At 39.4% G+C, this 13,026-nt stretch overlaps 2 protein-coding genes across 2 annotated transcripts in view; one reads left to right on the top strand and one right to left on the bottom strand.

The window, feature by feature from the left end:
* Positions 1–2,525: 2,525 nt before the first annotated feature.
* Positions 2,526–6,092, top strand: tacr2 (tachykinin receptor 2). The gene is made up of 5 exons (XM_024007203.2): positions 2,526–3,177; positions 4,349–4,543; positions 4,741–4,891; positions 5,141–5,337; positions 5,534–6,092. The coding sequence occupies exons 1-5, from the start codon at positions 2,780–2,782 to the stop codon at positions 5,730–5,732; spliced, it is 1,140 nt and encodes a 379-aa protein (XP_023862971.1). The 5' UTR covers positions 2,526–2,779; the 3' UTR covers positions 5,733–6,092.
* Positions 6,080–13,026, bottom strand: part of hk1 (hexokinase 1) — a 47,646-nt gene continuing 40,699 nt past the window's right edge. The window contains 8 exon segments of the mRNA XM_070448614.1: positions 6,080–8,899; positions 9,185–9,418; positions 9,523–9,678; positions 9,811–9,994; positions 10,966–11,065; positions 11,381–11,476; positions 11,951–12,070; positions 12,301–12,449. Coding sequence (XP_070304715.1) covers positions 8,749–8,899; positions 9,185–9,418; positions 9,523–9,678; positions 9,811–9,994; positions 10,966–11,065; positions 11,381–11,476; positions 11,951–12,070; positions 12,301–12,449 — 1,190 coding nt within the window. The 3' untranslated portion in view covers positions 6,080–8,748.

The following is a 13,026-nucleotide window of genomic DNA, read 5'->3' as shown; positions in this document are numbered from 1 at the left end:
GCATAATGAGTTATAGCCTACGTATTTATTTGGACAGTGAAGCTAAAACTTTACATTTCTCCATACTCCAGCATTTTGGATTTGAGAAATTGTTTTATATGAGGCGACAGTACAGAATGTCACCTTTTTTTWATTTGAGTGTATTTTCATACATGTTTTACCATTTAGAAATGAAAGCATCCACATTAAAGCAAGGTACATTCCAAAAGCAARCGTAGGCTACACCATGAACAAATATGTATATTTTCTGACATTACAGACCAAACATATTTACTGGTAATATTTTATAATTAATTTATATGGACATGTAGGGTACACTGTATACAACACCTGGTTTTGATATAGGCCTATACCAATGTTTTTCTTGCTTCCTTGTTTTCTTGTTTACCCCATATTTTGAGGAATATACAATCATTGATGTGGTTATTTGTAAGATTGTCTATAGGGTACTCTCAATGTGGTAGGGTAGGCCATGTCAAATGTAGCAACATTAGATTCTATTATGAATTTTGAAACCAAAACATGAAACTTCATGCACAAAGGTACTGCCTTTTTTCAATATTATGTCAGCAGAGTTACATTCTAACCTTCTGTTTTGCCTGTCTGCAGATTCATTACAAATCTATTTTGATTAATTTGGCTTGCTGGTATTTGTCTCAGGTGGGGAGAGTACCTGGATGGTACCCAGACAGTGGATTTKATGTTGTTGATTTTAGACAGTAAGTTGAAAGAAGCTTTCATTCAACCTTTTCTTGCCACATACTGTATGATGTTGTTTTCTTGTGGTGGGCCACTTGAAATAGAATGGCACATAATCTGGTATGTTGAGCCTGAATCATTGGGGAGTGGTTGTCGGTGTGTTGGACTCTGAACCRTTCTACATCTCTCTCTCTCTCYCCGTGTGTGTTTCGATGARATGCATGCTATTCAATGAGATATTCCATTGACATCTGGTTAACTCTGACTGCATCATCACCCTAAAGCTGCACCACATCCTTTTTGTATTCAATTCGATATCTTYATGAGTAAAAAAAATACAGCTGTATTGTAGACATTGCTCTGCATGCAGATATCATGTTCAGCTTTTGAAAACAACCGGACCATAGTACTAATCCTCAGACTTTTATATTCCAATATCAATCAATGCTACACTAATGCAATAAATRACTAAGTGTCCAATTTGCAATGGACAAGTTGYTACCTCAAGAAATTGACCAAATGGCATCAATAGTGCAATATTAGCCCATGGGTGTGTTGATATTTGGTAACATGGTGTCATTGTGGTTAAACCTCTTGACCCCTATCAGCTATATGGAGCCATTTGCCTGAAAGAGCCRATTGTAGACTGATGCAATTTCTCCATCCTCTATATAAAACACTTAAGCAATAAGGCCCGAGGGAGTGTGGTATATGACCAATATAAATTATAAACTGGGTCATTCGAGCCCGGAATACTGATTGGCTGACAGCRGTGGTATACTGTATCAGACCATACACCACATGTATGACAAAACATGTATTTTTACTGCTCCAATTACATTGGTAGCCACTTTATGATAGCAATAAGGCACCTCGGGGGGGTTTGTGGTATATTGCCAACTTACCACGGCTAAGGGCAGTTCTTATGCATGACGCAACTCCCTTAGCCGTCGTATATCGTATATTGGACATATACCACACCCCCTCGGGCCTTATTGATTAACTAACTCACTAACTCATATCCAGGGTTGTCACAGGAAGGACAAGATCGTCAAGGATGTCAGCCACCTGAGCCACGGCCTGTTCACCCACCTAGAAGGCGGAGACAGTACAGGTGCATCAAAGATGGGACCATAAGACTGAGAAACAACTGCCATCTCCAGCCCATCAGACTGTTAAACAATCATCAGTACCCTGCCCTGGTCACTTTAATAATGTTTACATACTGTTTCACCCACTTTATATGTATATACTGTATTCTAGTCATGGCTCATCCTATATAATACAGAATTGTTTAAAAATAAATGGTGTATTTTCTTAATTTATTGCTAGGTATTGCAGCACTGTTGGAGATAGCAACACAAGCATTTCACTGCACCTGTGATAACATATGCAAATCTATGTAGAGACCAATACATTTTGATTTGTACATTTAATCTGTTAGAGTTACTAGTTGCCTATCCAAAATTGTAATCAGTAAGGAAACTTTGGATTACCCAAACTTTACAAAAAAAAAATTTTCTGGTAACGTAGTAGATTAGTTACCGTTTTTTGTAATCATATTACATGTAACTGATAACATGTAATCAGTTACTCCCCAAACCTGCTCCTATTTGTGTGCCTGCTTTGCTTCATTGTGTTCTGCAGGTTTCTGGAAGTCTGCTGCATGCGGCTATATTTGCTATTTGTATTGACACCACTTCTAAAATCAGATGTTATTGTTGAAAGTGCGCACCTGTACTTTCACAGATGTTGTATCACACTGAAATCTCAAACCCTACACTTTAGTAGGCTCTTGCGCACATTCCAAAACCGTAGCTCTCCAACCACTGTTGGCAGCTCAGTTTTACGCACGCGCCACTGGCAAGGCTCCAGAGGTTGGATGGAGCCCACTTCAGCCGGGGCTACCGTTACTCAGAAGATGGCTGGAGAGGGTACTCTGATTTAACAACATCTTAATGGTTCTGAAATGGATKGTTTTTGTTCAAGGAGAGGACAATGTGCTCGAGGATGACATCTGAACTAATTATTAATTGTCCAATGCTGTTTCCAAAATTATTTTGTGCAATTTGAGGTAGAGATGGATACAACTTCGAAACCGTTCAACCTCTCAACAACCATATATTTTCAGGATTATGGAAACGAGACGACCATCAATCGTTTTGAACAGCCGGATTGGCAAGTGGCACTGTGGGCAATTGCTTATTCACTGATAGTGATTGTGTCTGTCACAGGAAATGTCACTGTAATTTGGATAATTTTGGCGCACAAAAGAATGAGGACAGTGACTAACTATTTTATAGTAAATCTTGCATTCTCGGACGTTTCGATGGCTACTTTTAACACTGTCTTCAATTTTGTTTATGCTATACACAACGACTGGTACTTCGGGTTGGGATACTGTAGGTTTCAGAACTTCTATCCCATCACAGCCATGTTTTCAAGCATTTACTCTATGGCAGCTATTGCGGTTGACAGGTAAGAACATACAACGAGCCTTCTTCCTATTATGTGATATAGCCTGCATACTCTAGTCTGTAGAGAACACACAATTGTTCAGGGACATCAAAAGTAAAAATGTCCACTCAAACCATGGGGAATTTCTTTAAATTAGGCACGTTCCAAAGACATAATCATATCAACCTCTACAATGGCCGCATCAGTCAGATATATGCGTAATGACGCTACTTGTCATTGAAGTAGACAATAATCCAATAATCATCACATACGCTAATTTGTATTATATTTCTGAGTTATATTAAAATGTATTTTTAAATATAGCTTACTGCACTGTACATCCTAATGGTGCAATACATTGTAATTATTATATTATTGAATTTGCTTACAACATATTTACCATGTATCCCTTCAAAAGGTTTTATTAGTCCTGTCTGGGTGTGTGACAGACATGCACTGTGAAGTCTGTCTGTCTTTGTGCGGGTAAAAGAGCGCGCTAGCTTTCCTAAATCCACCTATTCTGTTGATATAAGGACAATACGTATATTACTCTGTATATCCCTATGGAGCTATAGAATATAGCCCTTAAACAGTAGACTATCTGTAAAGCTGAAGCGTTACGGGTTCCGCYATAGTAATGTAAAGGTKATTTACGATTGAGCCAACATATGCAGTGTTTACGGTGAATGCYCTCTCGGCTAAAACGGGAACATTGCCATTTCAATTTCAATCACGCTGTAAAGCTGAACTTCTGCGATGCGGATTTAATAGAGCCCTAGTTACATTCCCATTTCATCTCTGAACCTTTCTACATCTCTCTCTCTCTCTCACCGTGTGTGTTTCGATGATATGCATGCTATTCAATGAGATATTCCATTGACAGCTGGATAACTCTGACTGCTGCACCACATCCTTTTTGTATTCAATTCGATATATCTTAATGAGTAAAAAAAATCCACTGTATTGTAGACATTGCTGTTTTCAAAGCTCTGATGAACAACAGTTACTCATATATTACAGAATGATTATCGGCAAAGTGCACTACCATTCACTTATCATGACCGTGAGATTGTGATGAGTGAGCATCACCATGGTTTTCAGAACATTTCAGTCTTCAGCACTCTAAGCAGTCTAATACATGTACTGTTATACATCTGTCTGTATCTGATTTTTGCTTGTTTCTCTTCCACAGATACATGGCCATAATTTACCCTTTGAAACCAAGGCTGTCCTCCACATCCACCAAGATTGTGATTGGTCTCATCTGGGCGGTGGCATTCTCCCTGGCTTTCCCCCAGTGCTACTACTCTGTCACCCAGCATTATCCACCACGGACCATCTGCATGGTCAACTGGCCTGATGACTATGGTGGGAAACACCATCTCACGTGAGACACCCACAATACCTTTTCCAGTAATGTGTGTCTGTCTAGACGTAGTTGCTATAATGACAACATAGATCAAAGTGTTTTCTTTTTTTCATGGTTAGAAATGGATGTTATGTCATGTTCGAAGACCAAGCGCACATTATCACATAATTCTGTCTGGAATACTTGAGCCTGAACAATATCCTACTGTCTCACAGATACCAGATAGCTATGATCATACTGATCTACCTGCTCCCCCTGCTGGTGATGTTGATCACCTACAGCCTTATTGGCCAGACACTGTGGGGCAGTGAGATACCGGGGGAGGCCTCAGAWCACTACCAGAATCAGATCCACGCCAAACGCAAGGTCAGCTATGTCATATTAATGCAAAGCCTTGACTGAACAGTTTATAAGAACCTGCTTTAAAAAAAATGTGTATCTCTATTTACTTAAAGCATCGTGTCCAGTATTCCACCAGTATGGCCATTGCAAATACATACCAAAAACAAACGCTTCAAAGKAAGTGCTTAGACCCAGGTCTGGTCCACATAGTTGCCATGGCATCAGAGATGCTCGGCTGTCTCAGTGAGTTGTGATGTTTTGTGCTCCATGTAGGTGGTGAAGATGATGATAGTGGTGGTGATGACCTTCGCCCTGTGCTGGCTGCCCTACCACATCTACTTCATCCTGGGCAGCTTCAACAAGGAAATCTACATGCAGACGTACATCCAGCAGGTATACCTGGCCATCTTCTGGCTGGCCATGAGCTCCACCATATACAACCCCATCATCTACTGCTGCCTCAACCAAAGGTAAAGCCAGAGGGACATCACTAAACTCATATTGTGGCAGTTGCATGATATTATTGATTCAACAACCTACAACCCACCTTTTTAGGTTGAACTTTATTAATGAAGCAATAAAGCAATAGTTCATTTTGGAGTGCTTGTCAACGTTAGCTGGCTAACTTGATCTGGCTGATATTCCCTTTGGCATCTCTTTTTCTAGATTCCGCTCGGGGTTCCGTCACGCTTTCAGCTGGTTACCCTTCATAAAGGTGTCGGAGGAGGACAAGATGGAATTGCAGCACACACAGACCTTCAGGATGACACGCAGCTATCGCACTGAGAACACCAAGGGTACTGTGGTCCGCCACAACTCCACCCAACACGATGACCACACCACAGTCAAGCTCATGAAATGCTAAGGACACGAGGACATGCTCAAGCTCATGATGACAGTTGCTAGGAGAAGTCAAGTGAAACAAATCATGTTATGATTGTGTACAGTCACTCAGTCACGCCAAATACCTCACAGATGACTGTTAATCCAGGAGGAGAATGGGTTCCAGGAGAATGGGAAGGAGAACTCCCATGGCATTAGCACCAGGCCTTATATGTTGCTGTGTTTAGGTAGTGATATTATTTGTGTTGTTTTAGCATAATATTGGTATATGTTGTGTGGTACCTGGCTTTGTAGACCAGATTGTGAAACATGCAAGTGAACCCACTTGTAAATATTTGCTGAAATATAAAGTAACTGATAAGAGACTGATAAATTAACACACTTTATTAATAGTACACAAATTATATTACACAAATGAATAATGGGGTAACATCCACCACAATAWAATTTGAGGAATGGACTGTGATATTTAAACGACACAGATTATTTTTCAGCTCACCTCTGAAATATGTAACCACTGTAGTCCTAGTTCTCCAGTAGAATATATTGCAATCTTTTCTACAGCAATAGAACTGTTACCAAAATCCATACACAACAGAACTTGACTTGTAAGAGGCAACCTTTTAATAGTTTTGTGGCAAGGGGATTGAAAGAGTACCATTCAACAGTTGACACACCTACTCATTCAAGGGTTTTCCTTTATTTTTACTATTTTCTACATTGTAGAATAKATGTGAAGACATCAAAACTATGAAATAACACACATGGAATCATGTAGTAACCAAAAAAGTGGTAAAAGATTTATTTTATATTTYAGATTTTTCAAAGTAGTCACCCTTTGCCTTGATGACAGCTTTGAACACTCTTGGCATTCTCTCAACCCTAGAATGAGTAGGTGTGTCCAAACTTTTGAGTGGTACTGTATATGGGATAGCTGTKGTGTCCCATAGAGCCCATGTTGGCAGCTATGGTGTAAAATGTTGAAAATAATCTTCAACAAGTGTTTGCCAGTGCAAGATGGTCCAATTAAAATAGTATTGGAGTACAGTAGRCGTATACATTATTCAATGGTTCTCTGAAATCAGAAAAAAGACTATCAACACATTGTTTAGAACACGAAAACAGTCAAAAACAAAGCATGTGAATTTAAAAAGGATAATGTAATATGTGGTAACTGTTGCCTTTGTTAAATATCACAGTGCGTATTGAATTTTTGTTTTGTGCCCTAGACTACTCTTTTTTTCGTGTTGTGACTTGTGATGTGCTCAAAAAATTWAATTGTCAAAGTTATATCTCACTACATTTTTTGCTATCTATGGTGTCACATGATGTAGGTCATGCTTATTGTAATATTGTTGTATTTTGTAAAGTTGATATTGATATAGTGTAGCATAGAAAAGTCACTCCACTGAGGAATTGATACATTTAAAGTATTGTAAAATGTTACGCTGTGCATTATTCTAATATGCTGGTGCTGGCTACTTTGGAAATTAATTACGGCTATGTTGATAACAGTGTAGACAACTCAGGTCAGATGACTTTCCACCTCAAGATAATTGCATAATGCCAGTGTATTTCATAAATTACTTTATGAGGGCAGGTTCCTGTTAAAGTTATTTCTTCATAAAACATTGTGTTCATGTGCAGAATGTTATTTTAACATTACCATAACTGAAATTAAAAGCATATGTAGCTTTGCATGACTGTGCAGACATACAGTATTGTAGGTGAAATTATTTCACAAAATAACATACAATCTTGTTGCTAACATAGCATCTTTGTCCWGGGGCTTAACTGTTTAATTTATACTGTATTGTTAATGTACTGTACTATCACTGGAACATTTCATGAACAAAACCTCAGAATGGAAGTGGACCTTTATTGAAAAAGTATTTACAATAGGTCTTTATCTGATGACTAACAGCTTTATATTTGGTTGCACATCAAAATAAATGTKATTGTAACCCAATGCATCCTTTTGACCCGTTTTGTGCATCTCTGATTGTACAAAATAATTGTATTCTAGATTTCTGACACTAAATAAGGTAAGCATTTAATATATAATCTTATAGCTATTTTTTTTCTTACAGTAAGGATTGAACATTCAACTGCAGTATACAAACATATGCTCACACACATCTTGCTCCATTCATTCTGTTATAAATGTCTTCTTTTGTACATTGTGCACTGCTGGAATTCAAGTCATTGTCTTATTCACAAAAGCCAGTTTTATTGATACCGTTGCTTTAGATATCTGATTTTCAGCAGGCTCTGATTGAATCTGGTCCTTAACATGACTRAGCCTAAGAGGTTTCACAAAGACTGCCAAAGCAATGCATTGAGGAAGCATCCTARAGCGTGGCTGCATTTACTTTTGAATGAGCTTGTGAGCAGCCTGCCCTTGAGCGATGAAAAGATACTCAAAGGTCAAGGAACAATGGTTCATTCATAACAACCCTAGAAATTCTATCAAGCAAATACAAAAAAGGTTGACATTTCATATCTTTGAAACACTTAAAGAAGAATGCCAAGTTAAAAATAAAAACCAGATTTCACAAGATAACTTCTTAACCTTGCAATGATTCTCCCTTACAACTCATTATGTCAAAACATCCACCCAATACAAAAATGAAATAAATAKCATTTACATTTATATACCTGAGCAAGGTATACAACATTCAAAGCAGAAATATTTCCTATTATACATATACCCAAATGCCTAAAGCAGTGTTATAACATCACAAATAAGATGAACTCAAACAAAGAGCCCAGTTCCTTGCATACGGAATAGCAGATCAACACAAAGACCAAACGGCTGGTAATAGCAGGTGAAGAAGTGAAATTTTTTAAAGCATGTAAATGTTCTGTCATTGGTGCCCTTGAGATCTGCCCACCACAGGCGAACAATGGTTGGTTTCTGAAGCAGAGTGGTTAAYTGGAAAATACTGTAAGTGTCATTGCTAGAGTGGTATGCTACTATATGGAGAGAAAGAAGAGGAGGAGGAAGAGGAGTGGAGAGGGGGGTAAGCCAAACAGACTCAGCTCTTCTGCTCCTCCTGCTCACGCATGCGACAGCCCACAGCAGTGATGAGGGCTGCACCCTTGCCACTCCCGTCCTCAGAGAGAAGGAAATTGACGTTACACTTAGGGGCCAACTCTTTCACTGTCTGGTGCATGATCCCTGAGAAGCTGTGAAGGGATAGAAAAAGACATGGATAGTCTCACTTACACACTTGACTTTGTTCATGCTATTGTTACACTAAAAATGTAAATCAATGAAGCCATTCAGATGTAGGACTTGATCAAAGAGAATAGAGAACAGAAGGAATATATTTTATAACTGCAATAAACTACACAACCATTCCRGGCCCATACTCAACATTCATCATAATGTCATTGTCAACTTGAAACACACAGTTAATTACTATGATACATGTCATTTCAACCAATTGCAATCACATCATTACTACTCACTGTGGATGTAGCTTGTAGAGTGTTCCGTCCACCCCAACGGTGATGTCCATTTGGTTCAGCCCACGGTTCTCTCGGATTTTGTCGACAATGGCAGCCATTCCGGCTCCACAGAGCTGAGCCGCCCGGTGAGACACTGTACCACACACCTCCTTGACGATGATACTGTCATCACATGTGCTGTCCAGACCCAGCTGCTGCAGGATGGACCTCACCTGCAGTAGKGCCAACCGGTCACTGAGGGTAAGAGGACATTTTGTTGAGACCATTGCACAACAAAAGGAAGTTATGATGACTCAGTCAGTTACCATTTCAATCGCAGATTCAAAATGTCTACCAACCTTTCAATCTGGGAGAGGAACTTAGTTTCGAAAATGCCTCTGGTCTTCAGAGTCTCTGATATCTGCCCTCTGAAGAGAAAGCCACGCTTCGTCAAGTCGATCAGGATGTTTCGCACAATCTCCCCGAGATACATACCGCTACACATCTTCTCATACCTGAGATGAAAAAGAACCACGATCATTTAGGTATATCTAGATCTCTAATAACGAGACTATTCAATATCAAATATCAACAAAAGTTAGCCGAAGTGAAGTAATTTCGATTGGGAGAGAGAGCAGCCCAATCACCTCTGTTTTCCAGGGTTGAGTGAAAAGTCATCCACAGCTTTGTCATATTCTGTCCTGATATCATCCAGGCACCCATTGTCCCCGAAGGCGCCCCACTCCATGTTGACACACATCRTCCCCACATCCCCCTCCACCATCTCAATGTTCCTCATCTCCTCCATGTAACAGGCGTTGCTGCCAGTTCCTGAAACCAGAAACCARACCATATTCAACAATCATACCTTTGACAGGTATCAAACAATAATAACAATAATATTATGTAGTTGTCTAGATCAGTTGTTCTCAAAGTGGGGTCCATGGAGGCAGGCCAAATCTCAAAATCTCAAAAATAAAATATATATATTTTTTYCATTCATATTATTACATGAATATCACATGAACAACAGATTGTTGTTTCACCGTCATTGTAAAGCCCTAGTTATTTTGTTGCTCTGACAAAGTKATTTCTGAAGATGATTTATTTCATGTGATTAGTAATTAATTTACGTCTATCCCTCATTTTAAGGTCAACCCTATCACGTGAACTGAACTCTCGTTTAAATATGGTGAAACTATTCCTTAAAAAAAAAATTGGGAATGAAACATTGAACATCTAATAGTCAAATCATAGAGAAAAAGCAGGTGAGCTAGTTCTAATCTTTTTGGGCAATTTTCTGGTGTCTTGTGGAAAAAACCTGAGCGGGGCTAGCATAACAAGTCAACCCTGTTACTCCAAAAAATGATGAAGAACTATAGGCTACAAGAGTTCACTGCGGAGGCCCATCGGAGGCTTGACCACTTTGGCCAATCAGAAAATAAAAATAAAAATCTAATTCAACATTTGCCATGATGTTCATAACATTATACTGACCTCCTCTTGTGAAGTGGAASCCAGAACAATGTGATTGACCACTTGGTGTTGCGGAGAACAACCAAACCAGAGTGGCCACCGCAAAGCCCAGGGAGCCTGACCATCTCTGGAGTTGCTGTAACCCTGCTTGGGATATTTAGCCTATATTTTGAGTATTGGTTGAGATGGAGAGCCCGTTCTAGTTTGATATGTCAGGGTGTGCAATTGMAAATGTAAATTGGGCCAAGTTGGAGGTAATAATGAATTAGGTGTAGTTTATTAAGATGCATGAATACACCACATCAAAAGCTACACGGATGACCAACCTGCGATCAGGCCGACCTCACAGGTAGGCTCTTCATATGCACATGTCATCATGGTCCCCACTGTGTCATTAACTACTGCCACCACGTCCAAGTCAAACTCCTGGAGAAACGACCAATAGAAACACATGTACAGGATGTCTCTGGGAAGCAATGCTTGCCGAAATGAGAACTTCATTTTTTATAGCAATACCACTTTAAAATATTGTATCACAACCTTCTATATCATGGCAAAAACTAACAAAAAGAGCAGCCTAAAGTTACTTTTGGTTGTCAATAGATGCCCATAAGATATCAGCTTTTATATTTTGTGTAATCCTGTAGAACAGGCACTAATACCAAGTCTTTCCTGCTCTGGACTCGTGGTCAGGAAAGACTTTGGGCCCCGGTTATAGTATCATGCCATCTCTCCACTTACGTCTCTCCTTTTAATCCCCTCTCTGAGAAGTCCGACAACATCCTCCCCTTCACAGTCAGTGGCTTTGAAGCCTTTGGTCCAGGTTACCAGGATGCCCTGAACAAAGACAGAAAGATGTTCTATTAATGACGTACACACACACGCACATGCACACACGCACACACTTACGCACACACACACATATAATGGAATGGATGCCGATAGAATTATGGGTAATGTAGTCATTCAACAGTTCTAAATTGGCCTACAACTGCATACATCATAATTATGCATTGTGACAGTATGGTATATCAGGAATAATAACTCTCCAAAACACACACTTAAAAAAAAATAGAACTACAAAACACAGCAGAATATGAAGTGGTGGTGGCCAGCGGCATGTAACAGGACAACAAGCTTCTTATGAGCCTAAAAGGAAGCGCAGAATTGAAGATGGAGATCCCGGCTCAGTTTTGTGGCTGTATTTTAATATAGATATATAGACTATATAATATAGATATAATGAGCAATATGTCTGAGATGAAAAAGTTGATAGATGGCTGATTACTGTAAAAGAAGCAGTCAGCTCACCACATTCAAGCTGGTCTGTCTGCAGGGGAAGGAGAAGGTGAAACCCAGAGGCAGGCGAGTGTTCTTCATACCCATGTAGTCCAGGAAGTCAGATATGCACTGGACAATGTGGTCAAACAGCTGTGGGAAATGGAGGGTATTTTTCAACAAGCACAAGCACATTTGCTTAAGTTACACAGGTCGAAAAGGTTGGCTGTTAGAATATMCTTAACGTATGTCCTGTTGTATCTATAATAGGAGCTATTGCATTTACAGTAACTTCCTTTTCAAATGTGTGAGACAACTGACATTGTTTTGGTACAGAATGAGATATATGTCCATACTCACAGGAAACTCCCAAACTTACTTACCTCCTCTCCAGTCCCCTGCATCACCTCCATAGGAATAGCATAAATTTTGTTATGCATCTCTACTGTCCGCCGCTTGCCACTGCGAATCTTCACCAACAYCACTCTAAAGTTTGTCCCTCCTAAATCCAAAGCCAAGAAATCACKATTTTCTGGAAAACACAACAAAATAACAATTCTGTCTTTAGTAAAAAGAGATATTAATGGTTTGATTTTCCATATATTTTTTTTATGAGACATAATTACACATTATAAAGGGTTCCTAAATGCTTATGAAAAGTCTTACAACGCATTGTACTTGTTGCCACTGTCATAGCCATTTGAAATCAGTGACAAACAGTGTGTCGAGTTGAATCTCTCATTGACATTGGATGTTTTGACTTGCATGAAGGTGTGGGAGTGCTGTGAAGTAATTGTGTTAGACTTAGAAATACTTTGACCTTAATCAGGGCACTGCAAGAAGCGCTAAGCCCAAAAAAATACACAATATCATATGTTTACATGGAAGCCTGGATTATACAGTAGCGTGTTAAAGCATTAACGAGTGATAAGGAGCTTTTAAGTTGTTGATATGGTTACCGTGGTTGATCACATGATCAACAAGTGTTGCCCTAATCTCATCAGAGATGGCTCTCCTTCTTTCTCTTCTTTGCTCGTCCTCTTCTTCCTCTTCCTCTCCCTCCTACTCCTCTTGCTCTCTGTCCATTGTTGGCATCCATTTTGTCAAAA

The sequence above is a fragment of the Salvelinus sp. IW2-2015 genome, linkage group LG18 (genome assembly GCF_002910315.2).
Source record: "Salvelinus sp. IW2-2015 linkage group LG18, ASM291031v2, whole genome shotgun sequence".
NCBI classification, from domain to species: domain Eukaryota; kingdom Metazoa; phylum Chordata; class Actinopteri; order Salmoniformes; family Salmonidae; genus Salvelinus; species Salvelinus sp. IW2-2015.
The sequence above is the reverse complement of the archived record's forward strand: the minus strand, read 5'-3'. Positions and strand labels throughout refer to the sequence as shown.